We start from the raw sequence: 18717 nt of genomic DNA, 5'->3' as shown, positions 1-18717 counted from the left end.
GGAGAACTGGGATCTGTGTGTGTGTAAACACAGTTTCCAGTTCTCTGAGGGGAGAAGAGACAGATCGTCTGTTCATACAGAGTATGAACAGCGATCTATCTCTTTCCCTACACAGTCCCATCCCCCCTTCAGTTAGAACACACATTAGGGAACACATTAACCCCTTGATTGCCCCCTAGTGGTTAACCCCTTCACTGCCAGTGACATTTTCACAGTAATCAATGCATTTTTATAGCAGTGATCACTGTAAAAATGGTCCCAAAAATGTGTCAAAATTGTCTGACGTGTCCGCCATAATGTCGCAGTCTTGATAAAAATTGCAGATCGTCACCATTACTAATAAAAAAATGAATAATAGAAATGGCATAAAACTATGCCCTATTTTGTAGACGCTTTAACTTTTGCGCAAACCAATCAATATACGCTTATTGCGATTTTTACCAAAAATATGTAGAAGAATACATATTGGCCTAAACTGAGGGAAAAAAAAATGTTTTTTTTTTTGGTGATATTGGTGCTCTGGTCAGGAAGGGGGTAAAATCTTCCGGGGCTGAAGTGGTTAAATACCATCAAAAGAAAGCTCTATTTGTGTGAAGAAAATGATAAAAAAAAATTTGTTTGGATACAGTGAAGCACGACCGCGCAATTGTGCGACAGCGCTGAAAGCTGAAAAATGGCTTGGGCAGGAAGGGGGTGTAAATGCCCTGTAGGCAAGTGGTTAAAGAAGTAAAATATGAGGTTAATATTTCGGACCACCTTTCATGGAAATACTATTTCCAGGTGGTCAGCAATGGCACCCTAAATATTTAATGCAGCTCTGTAGTCATTAACCACTAACCGTTTGCTGCCCAAAGACCAGAGCACTTTTTGCGATTCAGCACTGTGTTGCTTTAGCTGATAATTGCCAAACAAAATTGACATCCTTTTTTCCCCACAAATAGAGCTTTATTTTGGTGGTATTTGATCTTTTTTGCGCTATAAATAAAAAAAAATAGCGTCAATTTTGAAAAAAACGCATTATTTTTTACTTTTTGCTATAATAAATATCCCCAAAAAATATATAAAAAACATTTTTTTCCTCAGTTTAGGCCGATGCGTATTCTTCTACATATTTTTGGTAATAAAAATCGCAATAAGCATTTATTGATTGGTTTGCGCAAAAGTTATAGCGTCTACAAAATAGGGGATAGTTTTATAGCATTTTTATTAATGATTTTTATTTATTTTTTTTTTACTAGTAATGGCGGCGATCAGCAATTTTTTATTATGGCGGACAGATCAGACACTTTTGGCGCTATTTTGGGACCATTCACATTTATACAGTGATCAGTGAGATTAAAAATGCATTGATTACTGTGTAAATGTTATTGGCAGTGAAGGGGTTAACCACTAGGTGGCGCTGTAGGGGTTAAGTGTGTCCTAGGGAGTGATTCTAACTGGGGGGGGGGGGGGGGCGTGGCTATGTGTGACACGACACTTATCACCACTCCCGATTACAGGGAGCTGTGATCAGTGTCACTAGGCAGAACGGGGAAATGTTTGTGTACATCAGCATTTCCCCGTTCTTCCTCTCCGTGAGACGATCGCGGAGATCCCGACGGACATCGTGTCCACGGGACCCGCGCCCACAAGCCGCTTCTTAAAGGGCCACATACAGGTACGTTAGTATGCCCATACTTGCCCTTCTGCGTAAGCCGGTCGCATGCAGTTAATATATAGTTAAATGTATTTTTTACATGCAAGTACCTGAATTTGACCTGGTATCTGCCTCTTAGAGAACTACGGAACCAGCTCTGGTCACTGGCCTGCACTTTGCAATAGAACTGACAGAACATCTGTGCTCAAATCTAGTTAGCTTACATATACACCGTATACAGTATGATGTCAGGGAGAAAGGAAAGTCCCACTGCTCCAGGTGAATATAATGTCCTGATGGACTCAGTGGTCTGGATGCTAGCCCTGGCTCACTACCGAGACACTGGATTCAAAATAAATTCTGCTGCACACCACCGGCGGTCCAAGAGTGTTTAACCTGGTTTTGAGGAAGCACAATGGTTGTATGAAACGCATCAACCTGATTTATTTGATTGTGTCCTGATGGTAGTACGCATTGTACAATTTACGCAATAAACACTCTTGGACGGGCGGGGGTGTGCAGCCAAAGAAATTTTGTATACAGTATGATGTGCTAGAGCAGCCTGACCACATGTTAACACCCAATTAACAGTTAACAATTCACACCCCTCATACGGGGGAACCAAAGTGCGATGGGTATGCTTGTTGCCATTCATTTTTGGCACCAACTGTGCTTTCCTGGATTAGACATGGCATGTACCAAGGAATATATAGGTTGCCTTGCAGTGCATTTGGGAAAGCACAGATGTGTGTGTTTTTGTTTTTTTTTGCTGACGTTGAGGTTCCAATGAAAATGAATGGGCAGCATACTGCAATGAATGTCAGTGTCAAAAATTGCACTATAAGGGTACCACAGTTTGCATATAAAGATTTGCTATTATCTGAGTAACGGTGTATAGAACCCAGTACACTAGTTGACCTAAAGAACCCTTGTCCTGTATTTATTTGAAATCTCCAGGAACAAATACTCTGCAGAAGAAGAGGTGCACATAGTTACCTTTTCCACTGAAGGCAAATGCATTCCAGAGGACTGGTTCCTCAAATCTACAGGGAAACTGTTTCCATGGTCCCCTGTAAGATCTCAATGCTTCCTCTCGCTGACCTCTACTTTAGAACTGTGTAGTGACACAGAGGTCCATGGAAGTAAACAGTGAGAGCTGCTGTGGACTGTGGGGACATCGGTTTACCTGCAGTCTTTGAGGAACCAATGGCGATTAACACTGCTGAAAGTAGTGACATCAAGTAGTGGAAAACAAGTACTGAGGGGGCAGTTTTGCAGCAAAAGCTGTTCTGTTCCTATTTTTAATAACCCCCGAGCTCCTTGAACAAAACTGGAGTTCTACTTTTAAGTATCAGTTTTGGAATAGGGCTAGACTGATATTTAATACAGTTCTTACAAAACCTCAGCATATTCCACAGGTAGAATTGGTGTTCTGATTTGACAGATATTTTGTTTAAATTCAGGACTTTGAATCTGCCTTTCAAGAGAATGTCAGCATCAATGGACTGTCATGGCACGAGGCCCCAGATAAAGACTCTGGTAAGAATCGGTTAAAGTGATTGTAAAGTCTCGTGTTTTAAAAAAAATAAATAACAAACATGTTATACTTCCCTCCTCTGTGCAGTTGGTTTTGCACAGAGCAACCCGGATCCTCCCCTTCCCGGGCCCTCTTTGCTGCTCCCAGCCCCTCCCTCCTATCGAGTGCCCCCACAGTCAGCAGCTTCCTATGGGGGCACCCATGCCGAGTCACAGCTCTGTGTGTTTATGTCTCAGCCAATCAGGAGGAGTTAACCGGACGACTTAGACATTCATGGACATCGTTAGAGAGATGGGGCTCAGGTAAGTCATTAGGGGGTGCTGGGGAGGCTGCTACACACAAGGTTTTTTATCTTAATGCATTAAGATAAATAAAACCTTCTGACTTTACAACTCCTTTAAAGCTCAACTCCAGATGAAACTTTCTTTACCATTGGATGCAATAGGGAATAATTAAAACTAAAGTTTAATCTGCCTATAATTTGGCTTCCCATTCCCCCCCCCCCCCAATCAACAAGTTAATTTTTAGAGAAAACCTTTTTATTTTCATTACAAACCTAATTTAACCACCTCCCGCCATATAGTAAAATGACGGGCACAAGGCGGCCCTCGTTCTGGGGCGACATCATATGACAGGGCTCGACAAACCCCGGGCGCCAGGTCGCATTTGCGACTAGAATTAGCGACCTGGCGCCTGGGGCGGCACAGCTTTGGTATCCTGTGTCCGTTCGCCTCCCCCCCCCCCCTCCCGCCGCGATCGCGCTGGGCCGCGCCGGTAATTGAGGCCCCGGCTTTGCGGCCTACTGCAGTCCTATGGTTCCTGGTTCCTTCTGCAATCGGGCGCCCTCTGGTGGTGGCCGTTGGTATGACAAGACATCCACCAATGCTAATGGAGCAGCTTTCCCTACCTGTTTTCACTGCCTGCTCATCTCCTTCCCTTTACTTAGAACCCCCAAACATTATATATATTTTTTATTCTAACACCCTAGAGAATAAAATGGCGGTCATTGCAATACTTTCTGTCACACCGTATTTGCGCAGCGGACTTACAAGCGCACTTTTTTGGGAAAAAATACTTTTTTTAATTAAAAAATAAGAAAACAGTAAAGTTAGCCCAATTTTTTTTATATTTTGAAAGATGATGTTACGCCGAGTAAATTGATTCCCAACATGTCACGCTTCAAAATTTCATCCGCTCGTGGAATGGCGACAAACTTTTACCCTTTAAAATCTCCATAGGTGTCGTTTAAAAAATTCTACATGTTGCATGTTTTGAGTTACAGAGGAGGTCTAGGACTAGAATTATTGCTCTCACTCTAACGATCGTGGCGATACCTCACGTGTGGTTTGAACACCGCTTTCATATGCGGGTGCTACTCACATATGCGTTTGCTTCTGCAAGCGAGCTCGGCGGGACGGGGCGCATTTAAAAAAATTATTATTTTTTCTTATATATTTTATTTTTTATTTTTACACTGTTTTTAAAAAAAATAAAAATTGTGTCACTTTTATTTCTATTACAAGGGATGGGGCACATTTAAATTTTTTTTTTTCTTATTTATTTTAACTTTTATTTTTTCACTGTTCTTTTAAAAAAAAAAAAAAAAAGTCACTTTTATTCCTATTAGAAGGAATGTAAAAATCCCTTGTAATAGAAAAAAAGCATGACAGGTCCTCTTAAATATGACATCTGGGGTCAAAAAGACCTCAGATCTCATATTTACACTAAAATGCATTAAAAAAAAAAATTGTCATTTGAAAAAAAAAAAAAAAATGTCCCTTCAAGAGCTATGGGTGGAAGTGACGATTTGACGTCGCTTTCGCCCTGCAATGACTTGGAGATGGGCGGGGGGCCATCTTCCTCTCACTCGTCTCCATGTCAGGCCAGGGACAGATCCGGATCGCCTCCGCCGTTACCGACGGCCACGATAAGCGGTGAAGGGCACCGGAGAGCGGCGGTAGGGGGGCCCTCTCCTGCCGCCGATAAAAGTGATCTCGCTGCTAATCTGCTGCAGAGACCACTTTTATCTGAAAGAGAACCGCCGGCTCTTGAAGAAGATACCGGGGTTATGGTAGCTAGCTGCTACCATAACAACGGTATTTCTCTTCAAAGACAGGACGTATATAGTCGTCCTGCGGGAAGGAAGTGGTTAATTAAAATGAATTTATTATTTGTCATCTCCCTGCTTGGCCCCTTTCACAGGGGCTGTCTGATCAGGTTCGCATGTCAGTTTTTCAGGCGGACCTGATTGGATCCTTAGCGAGAATATGGTGGTCTTGTGTACCTGCATGGCAGGAAATAAAAGCAGTCACATTAGTTCTAGTCGTCTCTGTGTAAATTTAAGATTGGTTAATTTTTATATTGAAAATAAAGCTTTGTCGGTCGTTTTAAAAAAAAAAAAAAAAAAAAACCTGGCTCCTAACTTTTTTAGCTGGCTCCTAGATTCCAAGCAAATTTGTCAAGCCCTGTCATATGACATCATCATTGCTCTTCAGAGCCATCTTCTCAGTGCATCCTCATCAGCGCACTTCAGTGAAGGAGGAAAATTACTTATTTACAACATTTTCTAGCTAAGAAAAACTTTTTTTTTCAAAAGTTTGTCTTTAAATACCACCAAAAGAAAGCTCTATCTGTCTCAAAAATATGATAAAATTTCTTTTGGGTACAGCGTTTCATGACCCCGCAATAGTCATTCAAAGTGCAATAGCACTGAAAGCTGAAAATTGGCCTGGGCAGGAAGGGGGCAAAAAATCCCGGTATTGAAGTTGTTAAACCCATTGATGTCATCACTCTGTCACTGTGCTTCTCATGATCATGGCTGTTTGGGAGGGGATACCAGTTTCCTTGCTCCTGGCTCACCAGGTCTGTGTACCTGAACATCAACTGCATTATGTCTGTAGAAAAAATTCTAGGTTTATGAATATACATAGAGAGACATATTAATCCTATATAACATTGGAGGTCCATATGGTTTACCCCTCCAGAGACACACCAGTGAGTTTTAAATATCTCTTCTGGAATGCTGTTCCTATAGTTAATATGATAGACAAGCTAAGTATGCTGTAATTCACTCTGCTGCACATGCTCCAGCTCGCCCCCCCCCCCCCCCCCCCAAAAAAAATAAGTGACTGGAAGACTATAGAACAGACCAGCCCCCTGGGCTTAGGCCTTAGTGTAGCACATCATTCTGAGTATTTATTTTACTAAAGTACACAGCTAGACCGGGACACGGCTTTTTCCAGATGCCCCAAACAATCGGAAAGGGGATTCATCAGAGAAAATGACTTTACCCCAGTCCTCAGCAGTCTAATCCCTGTACCTTTTGCAGAATATTAGTCTTTCCCTGATGTTTTTCCTGGAGAGAAGTGGCTTCTTTGCTGCCCTTCTTCATACCAGGTCATCCTCCAAAAGTCTTCTCACTGTGTATGCAGATGTACTCACACCATTCCTGAACAAGTTCTGCACTGGTGGTGCCCCGATAGCACAGCTGAATGAACTGTAGGAGACGGTCCTGGCACTTGCTGGACTTTTTTGGGCGCCCTGAAGCCTTCTTCACAAATGCAGTGGAATCGTGTGTTTTTTTTTTTTTTTTTTTTTTTATGGGAGTAAGTTAATTTTCATGACAAAGAGGGAATTTGCAATTGTAATTCATCTGATCACTCTTCATAACATTCTGGAGTGTATGCAAATTGCCATCATAAAAACTGAGGCAGCAGACTTTGTGAAAATGAATGTTTGTGTCATTCTCAACTTTTGGCCATGGCTGTATATTCTTTGGTATAGTTATAGAAACCCAGGCTTATTCTATATTTCCTCACCTGGCAGAACCGGACATTAAAATACTAGAAGACCAATTGGATGAAGCCATGGTGGAGACCTCAATGAAGAGAAAGCGATATCCAAGGAAGATCCTGAGTCATTTTGTCAAAGCATTAAAAACGGAGCGTGAAATCCTGGTATGTTGTTCATTCAAATAGTAATATTTTTAAGTCCGTGGACCAATACCAATATTTAATTTATGGTTGATTGCTGGAACCCAGTGTGGCACTACAAGGCTACCAACTACTCAGCTACCTTACTTGCACTATGTGGTTGATTTATTAAAACTGGAGAGCATAGTTGAACAAGCTGAAGTTAGATGCTGATTGGCTACTGTGCAAAGCTGCAGCAGATTTTTCACATTCAAGTTTTAGTAAATCAACCCCTATTTGTTTAGTGATGTCTTGTGACCTGTGATTTAATATCCTTTATTGTTTACGTGCAGAACCAGTACAAGCCAGTTGTGAATGCAGAAAAGGTCAGGCTCGATCCTGCACTTGGTAAGCAAGTTTATAATTTTGTTCAGTGTCTTAGCAATGGTGCACAATTTCTGAAATCTAATGTGTGTCCAGCTGTTGTATAAAACCGGATGTTTCTACCCATTATTACCTATATTTATCCTTTGACGGCCAAGGATGTGGCCTACTTGTCATAGCAATCAAAGGGTTAAAAGAAGCATGCAGATATTGTAAAGCCTATTCTGCTAGTTACAGAAGTGCCTTTTTTAAGGTTTTTAAAAATCAATGTGTACAATTTTGGGCATTTTTTACCATTTTTGTGGGTACCACAGTTTTTGGTTTAATCAAGATTTATTAGGTTTCCAACTAGAGTGATACAATAACAGCAGTGCATTTTCAAACACATACACACATTTGGCATTACTGTGCAAATGAGAGCAATTCCACTAGTTTCTGATATCTGTACCTTTTTAGAGCACTGCAACATCCAGATTTCCGCAAATGCAAACGGAACACGTGTGTGCAGGAATGCTGCGTGTACGCAGAATCTCGTGGCTCGTATGAGCCCTCTGTACAACGATACCCTCTGGGATGTGTGGTGTGGCAATCTCAGGAAGCAGAGGGAGTCCGTACGTAATTCTCACCTAAGCAACAAAGCAGGATGCGTTGCCTTGCAGCACAAAAATGGTACTAAACTTTACCCAGAGGAGTAGGTTTCATGTGTTCATGAGCCCTGTCATGTTACATAGTAGATGTGGTTGAAAAAAGACACAAGTCCATCAAGTCCAACCAATGTGTGTGATTATATGTCAGTATTACATTGTATATCCCTGTATGTTGCGGTCATTCAGGTGATTATCTAATAGTTTCTTGAAGCTATCAATGCTCCCCGCTGAGATCACCGCCTGTGGAAGGGAATTCCACATCCTTGCCGCTCTCAGTAAAGAACCCTCTACGTAGTTTAAGGTTAGACCTCTTTTCTTCTAATTTTAATGAGTGGCCACGAGTCTTGGTAAACTCCCTTCTGCGAAAAAGTTTTATCCCTGTTGTGGGGTCACCAGTACGGTATTTGTATATTGAAATCATATCCCCTCTCAAGCGTCTCTTCTCCAGAGAGAATAGTTTCAGTGCTCGCAAACTTTCCTCATAACTAATATCCTCCAGACCCTTTATTAGCTTTGTTGCCCTTCTTTGTACTCGCTCCATTTCCAGTACACTGAGGACTGGTGGCCAGAACTGGACAACATACTCTAGGTGCGGCCGGACCAGAGTCTTGTAGAGTGGGAGAATTATCGTTTTATCTCTGGAGTTGATCCCCTTTTTAATGCATGCCAATATTCTGTTTGCTTTGTTAGCAGCTGCTTGGCATTGCATGCCATTGCTGAGCCTATCATCTACTAGGACCCCCAGGTCCTTTTCCATCCTAGATCCCCCCCCCCCCCACAGTTTATAGACTGCATTCATATTTTTGCCACCCAAATGCATTATTTTACATCTTTCTACATTGAACCTCATTTGCCATGTAGTTGCCCACCCCATTAATTTGTTCAGATCTTTTTGCAAGGTTTCCACATCCTGCAGAGAAGTTATTGCCCTGCTTAGCTTAGTATAGTCCGCAAATACAGAGATTGAACTGTTTACCCCATCCTCCAGGTCGTTTATGAACAAATTAAATCGGACAGAACCCTGGGGGACCCCACTACCCACCCCTGACCATTCCGAGTACTCCCCATTTATCACCACCCTCTGAACTCGCCCTTGTAGACACTTTTCAATCGATGTACTCACCCTATGGTCCATGCCAACGGACCTTGTTTTGTACAGTAAACATTTATTGGGAACTGTGTCAAATGCTTTGGCAAAATCCAGATACACCACGTCTACGGGCCTTCCTTTATCTAGCTGGCAACTCACCTCCTCATAGAAGGTTAGTAGATTGGTTTGGCCAGAACAATTCTTCATGAATCCATGCTGATTACTGCTAATGATACCGTTCTCATTACTAAAATCTTGTATATAGTCCCTTATCATTCCCTCCAAGAGTTTACATACTATTGATGTTAGGCTAACTGGTCTGTAATTTCCAGGGATGTATTTTGGGCCCTTTTTAAATATTGGTGCTACATTGGCTTTTCTCCAATCAGCTGGTACCATTCCAGTCAGTAGACTGTCAGTAAAAATTAGGAACAATGGTCTGGCAATTACTTTACTGAGTTCCCTAAGTACCCTCGGGTGCAAGCCATCTGGTCCCGGTGATTTATTAATGTTAAGTTTCCCAAGTCTAATTTTAATTCTGTCCTCCGTTAACCATGGAGGTGCTTTCTGTGATGTGTAATGAGGATAAACACTGCAGTTTTGGTTACTGAAGCCCCCCGATTCCCTTGTGAAGACTGAGGAGAAGAATAAATTCAATACCTTCGCCATCTCCCCATCCTTTGTAACCAGATGTCCTTCCTCATTCTTTATGGGGCCAATATGGTCTGTCCTCCCTTTTTTACTGTTTACATACTTAAAGAATTTCTTGGGATTTTTTTTACTCTCCACCGCTATGTGCCTTTCATGTTCTATCTTGGCTGTCCTTATTGCACCCGTACATTTCTTGTTGCATTCTTTATAAAGTCTGAATGCTGATGATGATCCCTCAACCTTGTATTTTTTGAAGGCCTTCTCTTTTGCTTTTATATGCATTTTTACATTGGAGTTAAATCATCCAGGACTTTTGTTTGCTCTTTTAAATGTATTACTCAATGTGATGCATTGGCTAATGCCCTTATTTAATATGCTCTTAAAGCAAACCCATCTCTCCTCCATGTTCTTTGTTCCTAAGATTTTATCCCAATTTATGCCTTCTAGCAAGGTTCTTAGTTTAGGTAAGTTGGCTCTTTTGAAATTCAGTGTCTTTGTATTTCCCTTATGTTTCCTATTTGTGTGAATTATACTGAAGCCAATTGACCTGTGATCGCTGTTACCTAAATTGCCCTGTATTTCCACATCCGTGATCAGGTCTGTATTTTAATCAGTAGATCCAGTAACACTTTACTTCTAGTTGGTGCGTCTACCATCTGACCCATAAAATTGTCCTGTAAGACATTTAGGAACTGGCGAGCCTGAATGCGCGGTTCCCTCCGCCCAGTATATGTCTGGATAATTAAAATCCCCCATTATAACACTTCCCATCCTTGCTGCTAATGCAAATTGTGATAGATCTGTCTCTTCCTCCCTCAGGTTAGGGGACCTATAGCATACTCCCAGTATTATTTTCCCCTTAGCTTCACCCCTTTGGAGCTCTACCCATAAGGATTCCACCTCTTCCCTAGCTCCCTTAGTGATGTCAATTCTCACATTCTCTTGTACATTATTCTTGATATATAGGCATACCCCTCCCCCTTTTTTTACCCTCTCTATTCTTGCGATAAAGGGTATACCCTTGAATGTTTGCCAGCCAATCATGAGAGCTGTTGAACCAGGTCTCTGAAATTCCCACAAAATCCAAATACAACAGTATCTCTAGTTCACCAATGCCATTAGCCTGGCGGACAAGATGGGTGAACATGCCACGTAGTTTAGACCGGTTGCATATTATCCTCTTATTGGGTGTTCCAAGATTGCAACTAGGACTTGCTACTATATTTACCTTGTGGTAGTAGGGGGAGGGAGGTTCCTTATCCCTATAAAGGCTGCAGCCAGGCTAACTTGGAGCTTTCACTTGGGCTTGGCAGTACTGGTTTATTTTAAGACGCCGCACTGCTTTGTATGCTGATTTTTATAGCTTGATAATTGTATTGTTGGTGTTTATGCTGATGGCTGCAGATGTAATCTGTTTTCTCTGTTTCCTGCAACTTTACAGAATTGCGCATGAAGGACCTCAGTGCTACAGCTGCAACCGTTTGCCATCACATCCATGAAACCAAAAAGGTAAAACTGACTGTTCAGAGAAGCTGTCCCTACCAATACTTATATTTTGCTCTTCTCCACCTATGGAATCTGCAGGCTGGCGAGTGTCATAAAAAGTCTCTTAACCAAAACATTTTTTCTTTTTTTTAATATTCCTATTCTACCAGATTTATAGAGCGCAAACTGTTTGTGCAGCACTTGGCAGAAGACAGTACAATTCCATATAAGAGTGTTCAGAGGGCCCTCATTGTTAGAGCTTACAATCTAAACAGAAATAGTATAATTTGTTAGAAACCCCTGTCATAGGGAATCTCCACTACCTAGGTGTGCCCGTTACAAGATTTTTTACATCACTTACTGTTTGAGTGAAAGCTGTAACATGCTGGATTTCTCATGACTTTTTGTCCCAGTGACAATGCTCCCCAGGGAAAATAGAGAGGGTAACTCTCTCCAAGTGGGATAAAGCTAAAAAAAACTCTGTTGGAAATGTTAACTATGCTATCCGAAACGTAATAAACATTTCTTGGCTAGAGCTACAATTTAATGCAGATCTCTCCTTACAAACGTCGTTATCAAGTTGCTAGAATGACTGATTTTTCAGGGAGCCATAATTTCCTATATGTAGCTTCCTGGGAACTCTGACACACAGGGCACACAATTATGGCAACCTGAGCATCAGAATTTTTATCTTTTTAAATTATTGGATTTAAAAAAATTAAAACCATGAGAGCTAAAAGCGTAAGGCCCCTTTCACACATACGGACCTTTTGTCTATTTTTATCCATCCATTGACATATGAAAAACAGACATCAATGCAACTCTTTGGAAAAACAGATGTAAACGGATGATCATCCATTTACATCCGTCAACATCCGTTTTTTTGATACTGATGAAAGCCCTATTTTTATTCTGTTAAAAAAAGGGAACAGATGTAAATTGACAAATGGACCGTTTTTGCATTGGTAGTGGATGTAAAAAAACAAAAACAAATATGCAACTGATTGGTAAACTGATGTAAACCTAATGTAACCTTTATCCGTTTTTTCTTTGAAAAAACGTGACTGAACTGATGAAATGAGTGGTCCGCATGTGTGAAAGGGGCCTTAGAAGTATATGTGGCACTGAAAACAAGTCCAGAGTCCAAGTCCAGATCATAAAGAAATGTCAGCATACAGGCTTAACCTGTATATCTTTCTACTGATGCATACCAGAGTTCTGTTTACATTCCCAACTACCTGGCCCCCCTGTTTGCTCATTTCACAATCATTTCAATATAAGCACCCCCAGATCTTTTTCCTCTGTAGTTATGGTCAACACTGCACCCCCAATATTGTACTCCTTTATCGGTGGCCTATTTTTCCTTAAGTGGTTGTAAAGCCTTAAGGTTTTTCACCTTAATGCATAGAATGCATTAAGGTGAAAAACCTTCTGCGCTGCAGCTCTCCCCCAGTGAGCCCGATCCGATCCAGTGATCCGCATGAGCGCAGAGGCTCCAACTGCTGTCGGTCTTCTCATTGGACAGATTGATAGCAGCAGGAGCCATTGGCTCCCGCTACTGTCAATCAAAAGCTGTGACGTGGCCGAGTCCCACTGTCTGTGTCAATGGACACAGCAGCGGATCTTGGGAGCAAACCCACAGGGGTGCCCCCGTGAAAAGCATCTTTCCGTGGGGGTACCCGTTGAGGAGGGGCCCGAAAGCGCTGGCGGGGGACCCCATAACAAGAGGATGGGGGCTGCTCTGTGCAAAACCATTACACAGAGCAGGTCAGTATAACATGTATGTTTTGTGTGTATTTTTTTTTTAATTGAAAGGTTACAACCACTTTAAAGCGGGGGTCCACCTATCTATCGCTTTTTTTTTTTTTTTTGAGTTCATTCACAAACTTTTCTTCTCAGCATTACATACTCACATATTGTGTGTAATATGTCCGCCTGTGTCAGATTTCGTCGGAAAGAATAACTTATATTATTCACTGCAGGCGGTTTCCATCTTCATTGTGGGCATTTGAAGCCCACAAGCATTTATTTCCTGGATGCGGTGAATGCTGTGCTCCCAGCATTCTCTGCTCGTTCCCGCACATGCTCAGTGGCATCCTGGGAAGCCTGAGACTAGCTCCCAGGAGACTGTGCGGAGTCTGGGAGAGGCTAGAAACACGCCTACTCCCACGGGAGGAGAACCAGGAAGTGCAAAGAAGAATAGAAAAATAAAAGGTAATTACGGTGATTTTAATTTTTTTAAATGGCATGTCAGCATCTAGGCAAGGAAGAGAATACATACAGATATTAATTTTGAACATTATCTCTATGCATTCTCTTCCTTGCCTAGATGCTGACATGCTGTGTAAACGAAAATTTAAATCGCCGTAATTACCTTTTTTTTTTTTTTCTAATCTTCCTGGTTTTCCTCCCATGGGAGTAGGCGTGTTTCTAGCCTCTCCCAGGCTTCCCAGCATGCATTGTGCAACAGTGTCATCACAACATCTCGGTGAATGCTGGGAGCACAGCATTCACCGCATCCAGGAAATACATGCTTGTGGGCTTCAAATGCCCACAATGAAGATGGAAACCGCCTCCAGTGAATTTTATAAATTATTCTTTACAACGAAATCGGACACAGGCGGACTTATTACACAGAACATGTGAGTAGATAATCATGAGAAGAAAAGTTTGTGAATGAACTCCAAAAAAAAAAAAACGATAGATAGGTGGACCCCCGCTTTAAGTGTGTTTTGTTTTGCATTTAGAAAGAAAGTCAAGGTACCAGGTGATGTGCAGGTGTAAACCTTGTGTAATTGCAGAAACGTTCTGATTAAAGAACATCAATGTAAATGCATTGTCATCACATCCTTTTAATGCTGCACTGTACTTGATCATGATACACGCCTGTTATAGTTTGGAGCATACATCTGCACATTGTATAGTGGCAGGTTTTTCAGTCTGCACCTGAATTTTGGATCAGTTTTGAGTGCAGTTACGTTAAAAAAAAAAAAATATATATAATGGTTATGGTTTATAACACATTGATTTTGTCTACTAATTGCAACCATGATTGCTTCTAATTGTATAGAGAGCAAGACCTTTTTTTCCAGCTTTTTCTGTTCCAGAACTACTGTCTCCCACATCTTTAATTACAAAAACTTCACCATTGGCTGAAAAAAAACACAGATTAAAACATGAAAATCTAGCCTGATATCAGATTAGCATGAAGTTTACATTGTTACGTTATTGCAATAACCACAAGTGATATAAATTCACTTTGTGTACACCAAGTGCAATTGCAAACCCAGTTATTACCTATGCAGGTGGCAGAGCTGTGGGAGGGACCAGCAGGCTCCACCCACTACATGATATCTGCAGAAAACTGAGAGGGTGGATACAAGACCAGTCACCCTGCACAGGGAGAAAACACAGCAGTGGCCGGTCTCTTCTTCTTTTTATTTTTTTTTTTTTTTTTTTACAGGAAGCTCCTGCACAGAGGAAAAGTTTCACACTGAATTTCTACACTGATATGGAGATACCTGCTCTCCGGTGCTTCTACCGTCTCGCCCGTGCGATCGGCAAGCCGGAAAATGAATCAGCGGCTGCTGGAAGTTGAGCATAGAGATATCTGGTGGCCAGATGGTCCCTAGTCATCTCTATGACTTTTGGAGGCCTGGGCGCGAGGTTTTGACATCACGTCCAGGCTGGCGGAAGTGAACATTGCCAGTGACGTGGCTGGAAAGGTCGAGACAATTCATTTTTTTTTTTGATCTAGGTTTTTGTGGCTGTAGGCGGAGCCGTACCATAATTAGGGGGCGTGGCATTCGTTGTAGGCGTGGCTTAGGAAAAATATACAAGTGCGCCGTGGCGAAAAATGGGCGTGGTTTACGTGACATGGTGGGCGTGACTCAAGAGGGTGTGGTTAGAGTCTGAGATGAATGATGGAGAGGGAAAGGGGGAGAGGGGGAGAGGGGGAGAGGGGGAAAGGGGGAGAGGGAAATGACGCAACAGCAGCCCCAGATCCTACACAATAAAAATATGTGTATTCTAGAAAGTTTAACAATCATCAGATAAAGTTACTCCAAACACCTGGTGTTAGCACTTCAATCATCCCGGCACCATGGTTGTTATGGTGTCAGGATGATTAAAGAGCCCCCACCTCACACCAGGAGTCCCCGGCGGAGCCCCCCCTCACACCATGAGTCCCCGGCGGAGCCCCCCCTCACACCATGAGTCCCCGGCGGAGCCCCCCCTCGCATCAGGAGTCCCCGGCGGAGCTCCCCCTCGCATCAGGAGTCCCCGGCGGAGCTCCCCCTCGCATCAGGAGTCCCCGGCGGAGCTCCCCCTCGCATCAGGAGTCCCCGGCGGAGCTCCCCCTCGCATCAGGAGTCCCCGGCGGAGCCCCCCCTCGCATCAGGAGTCCCCGGCGGAGCCCCCCCTCGCATCAGGAGTCCCCGGCGGAGCTCCCCCTCGCATCAGGAGTCCCCGGCGGAGCTCCCCCTCACACCATGAGTCCCCGGCGGAGCCCCCCCTCACACCATGAGTCCCCGGCGGAGCTCCACCTCGCATCAGGAGTCCCCGGCGGAGCTCCCCCTCGCATCAGGAGTCCCCGGCGGAGCTCCCCCTCGCATCAGGAGTCCCCAGCGGAGCTCCCCCTCGCATCAGGAGTCCCCGGCGGAGCTCCCCCTCGCATCAGGAGTCCCCGGCGGAGCTCCCCCTCGCATCAGGAGTCCCCGGCGGAGCTCCCCCTCGCATCAGGAGTCCCCGGCGGAGCCCCCCCTCGCATCAGGAGTCCCCGGCGGAGCTCCCCCTCGCATCAGGAGTCCCCGGCGGAGCTCCCCCTCGCATCAGGAGTCCCCGGCGGAGCTCCCCCTCGCATCAGGAGTCCCCGGCGGAGCTCCCCCTCGCATCAGGAGTCCCCGGCGGAGCTCCCCCTCGCATCAGGAGTCCCCGGCGGAGCTCCCCCTCGCATCAGGAGTCCCCGGCGGAGCTCCCCCTCGCATCAGGAGTCCCCGGCGGAGCTCCCCCTCGCATCAGGAGTCCCCGGCGGAGCTCCCCCTCGCATCAGGAGTCCCCGGCGGAGCTCCCCCTCGCATCAGGAGTCCCCGGCGGAGCTCCCCCTCGCATCAGGAGTCCCCGGCGGAGCTCCCCCTCGCATCAGGAGTCCCCGGCGGAGCCCCCCCTCGCATCAGGAGTCCCCGGCGGAGCCCCCCCTCGCATCAGGAGTCCCCGGCGGAGCTCCCCCTCGCATCAGGAGTCCCCGGCGGAGCTCCCCCTCGCATCAGGAGTCCCCGGCGGAGCCCCCCCTCGCATCAGGAGTCCCCGGCGGAGCCCCCCCTCGCATCAGGAGTCCCCGGCGGAGCCCCCCCTCGCATCAGGAGTCCCCGGCGGAGCCCCCCCTCGCATCAGGAGTCCCCGGCGGAGCCCCCCCTCGCATCAGGAGTCCCCGGCGGAGCCCCCCCTCGCATCAGGAGTCCCCGGCGGAGCTCCCCCTCGCATCAGGAGTCCCCAGGGAAGCCCCCCCTCGCATCAGGAGTCCCCAGGGAAGCCCCCCCTCGCATCAGGAGTCCCCGGCGGAGCCCCCCCTCGCATCAGGAGTCCCCGGCGGAGCCCCCCCTCGCATCAGGAGTCCCCGGCGGAGCCCCCCCTCGCATCAGGAGTCCCCGGCGGAGCCCCCCCTCGCATCAGGAGTCCCCGGCGGAGCCCCCCCTCGCATCAGGAGTCCCCGGCGAAGCCCCCCCTCGCATCAGGAGTCCCCGGCGGAGCTCCCCCTCGCATCAGGAGTCCCCAGGGAAGCCCCCCCTCGCATCAGGAGTCCCCGGCGGAGCTCCCCCTCGCATCAGGAGTCCCCGGCGGAGGCCCCCCTCGCATCAGGAGTCCCCGGCGGAGCCCCCCCTCGCATCAGGAGCCCCCGGCGGAGCCCCCCTCGCATCAAGAGTCCCCGGCGGAGCCCCCCCTCGCATCAGAAGTCTCCGGCGGAGCCCCCCCTCGCATCAGGAGTCCCCGGCGGAGCCCCCGCTCGCATCAGGTGTCCCCAGTGGAGCCCCCCTTACGATTCCCAGAGCTTTTCTTCCAATAATAATAATCCAAAAAGTGACAAAAAAAACAAACGAAACTCCATATTAAGTGTAACTAATGAATCCATAGAACCACTGTGCAAATAGAATATAAAAAAGCAATAAATACGACACTCTAAAATAAGTAATGGTAGTGCAACTAGGTGATCTGTGCAATAATAATATAGAATAAATATATATAAATAATGACAGATAAAAATCCACACAAGTGCAATAAATAATAATTAAGTCCAATGGTATCAAAAAGGTGCTTAGATCAGTGAAGAAACGTGCCCTTGGTAAAAAGGTCCCATAGACGATACAATCAAAATTGATAAAACAGCTCCACGATCCTCCTCAAAATGACTCTCCTAGGGATCTCTCGTCCTAACACCGCATAGGATTTTCCCTATAGAACCTCCATTCACGTGGTTGTTTTACATTTCTATTATATTCATTTTTTTGAGCAATATTTATTATACTTTTTTGAGCGTCACTTAATCATCAGTTTTTTACACCATTTATATTTTAATTTGATTGAGCGCTACATTCATTTAATATTTTGTTACCTACATTTACTAGCGCCTGGGTTGTCCACTATTTGCGCCTGAATTATGCCTACTCTACATGAATGGGTGCCCGGATTGCGCCTACTTGACCCCTATTAGCGGCTCAGTTGCTGCTGCTCTGTACCAGCCGATTTAGATAGCTACAGCTTGTGCGCAAGTGTGGTAGAGCAGAGAGCGCCCCTTCAAGCCCAGCAGCGTGCGGGTGTGATTTCCAATGCTGCCTATCAGTGCCGGGACAAGGTCACCCAGTGCCCAGGGCGAACATACCAGATTGCGCCCCCCCATTTACAGTGCAAGGGTTCAGTAGCAAGTGATGCAGAGCTCAGGAATGGAAAAAAAAACATATTAAGGATTGTGGAAATAGGGTTCAGAAGACTGGTATAAAACCCAATATGTTATATATTGCAGTTTAACAATCATTAGATGTGGTGGCTGCATTAGTTTTATTTTAGGCTTTTCCCCTCTGTTTTCACCTGGCGATCTGGCCAGTGGCATATGTCCTGTATTAGAGTGCCCCCAATCTGGATAAAGGAGCACAGAAGGCACAGCTGATAGCAGCATAGTCAGTCTGGGAAGGAGGGTAGTGTTAGATGTACTAGCAGATTTAGCCAAACTCAATAGCCTATGAAAAACAGGATCACACATTCTCCACACTTCAGCACACTGGACTCCTCTACTTTCTGCTCTGCTGTCTAAAGTCAACATGGGAAAGAGAATGAGGAGGACACGCTCTGACACACAGGGGGGCTCTGACACACAGGGGGCTCTG

At 45.1% G+C, this 18717-nt stretch overlaps 1 protein-coding gene across 6 annotated transcripts in view; it reads left to right on the top strand.

Moving 5' to 3' along the window:
• The window catches only part of KHK (ketohexokinase), a 213405-nt gene that overhangs the window by 152144 nt on the left and 42544 nt on the right, over nt 1–18717 (top strand). The window contains exons 2-6 of one of the 6 annotated variants that reach the window (XM_073624742.1): nt 3100–3175; nt 6999–7129; nt 7438–7492; nt 11298–11365; nt 14805–15284. The exons of 4 other annotated variants lie outside the window; for them this stretch is intronic. In XM_073624742.1, coding sequence (XP_073480843.1) covers nt 3100–3175; nt 6999–7129; nt 7438–7492; nt 11298–11365; nt 14805–14939 — 465 coding nt within the window. In that variant the 3' untranslated portion in view covers nt 14940–15284. Of the gene's footprint in view, nt 1–3099; nt 3176–6998; nt 7130–7437; nt 7493–11297; nt 11366–14804; nt 15285–18717 lie in introns of those variants that run through there. One more of the 6 variants, XM_073624744.1, reaches the window with a different exon arrangement.

This window comes from Aquarana catesbeiana, linkage group LG04, assembly GCF_042186555.1.
Source record: "Aquarana catesbeiana isolate 2022-GZ linkage group LG04, ASM4218655v1, whole genome shotgun sequence".
NCBI lineage: Eukaryota > Metazoa > Chordata > Amphibia > Anura > Ranidae > Aquarana > Aquarana catesbeiana.
This window is presented reverse-complemented; position numbering and strand designations above follow the sequence as displayed.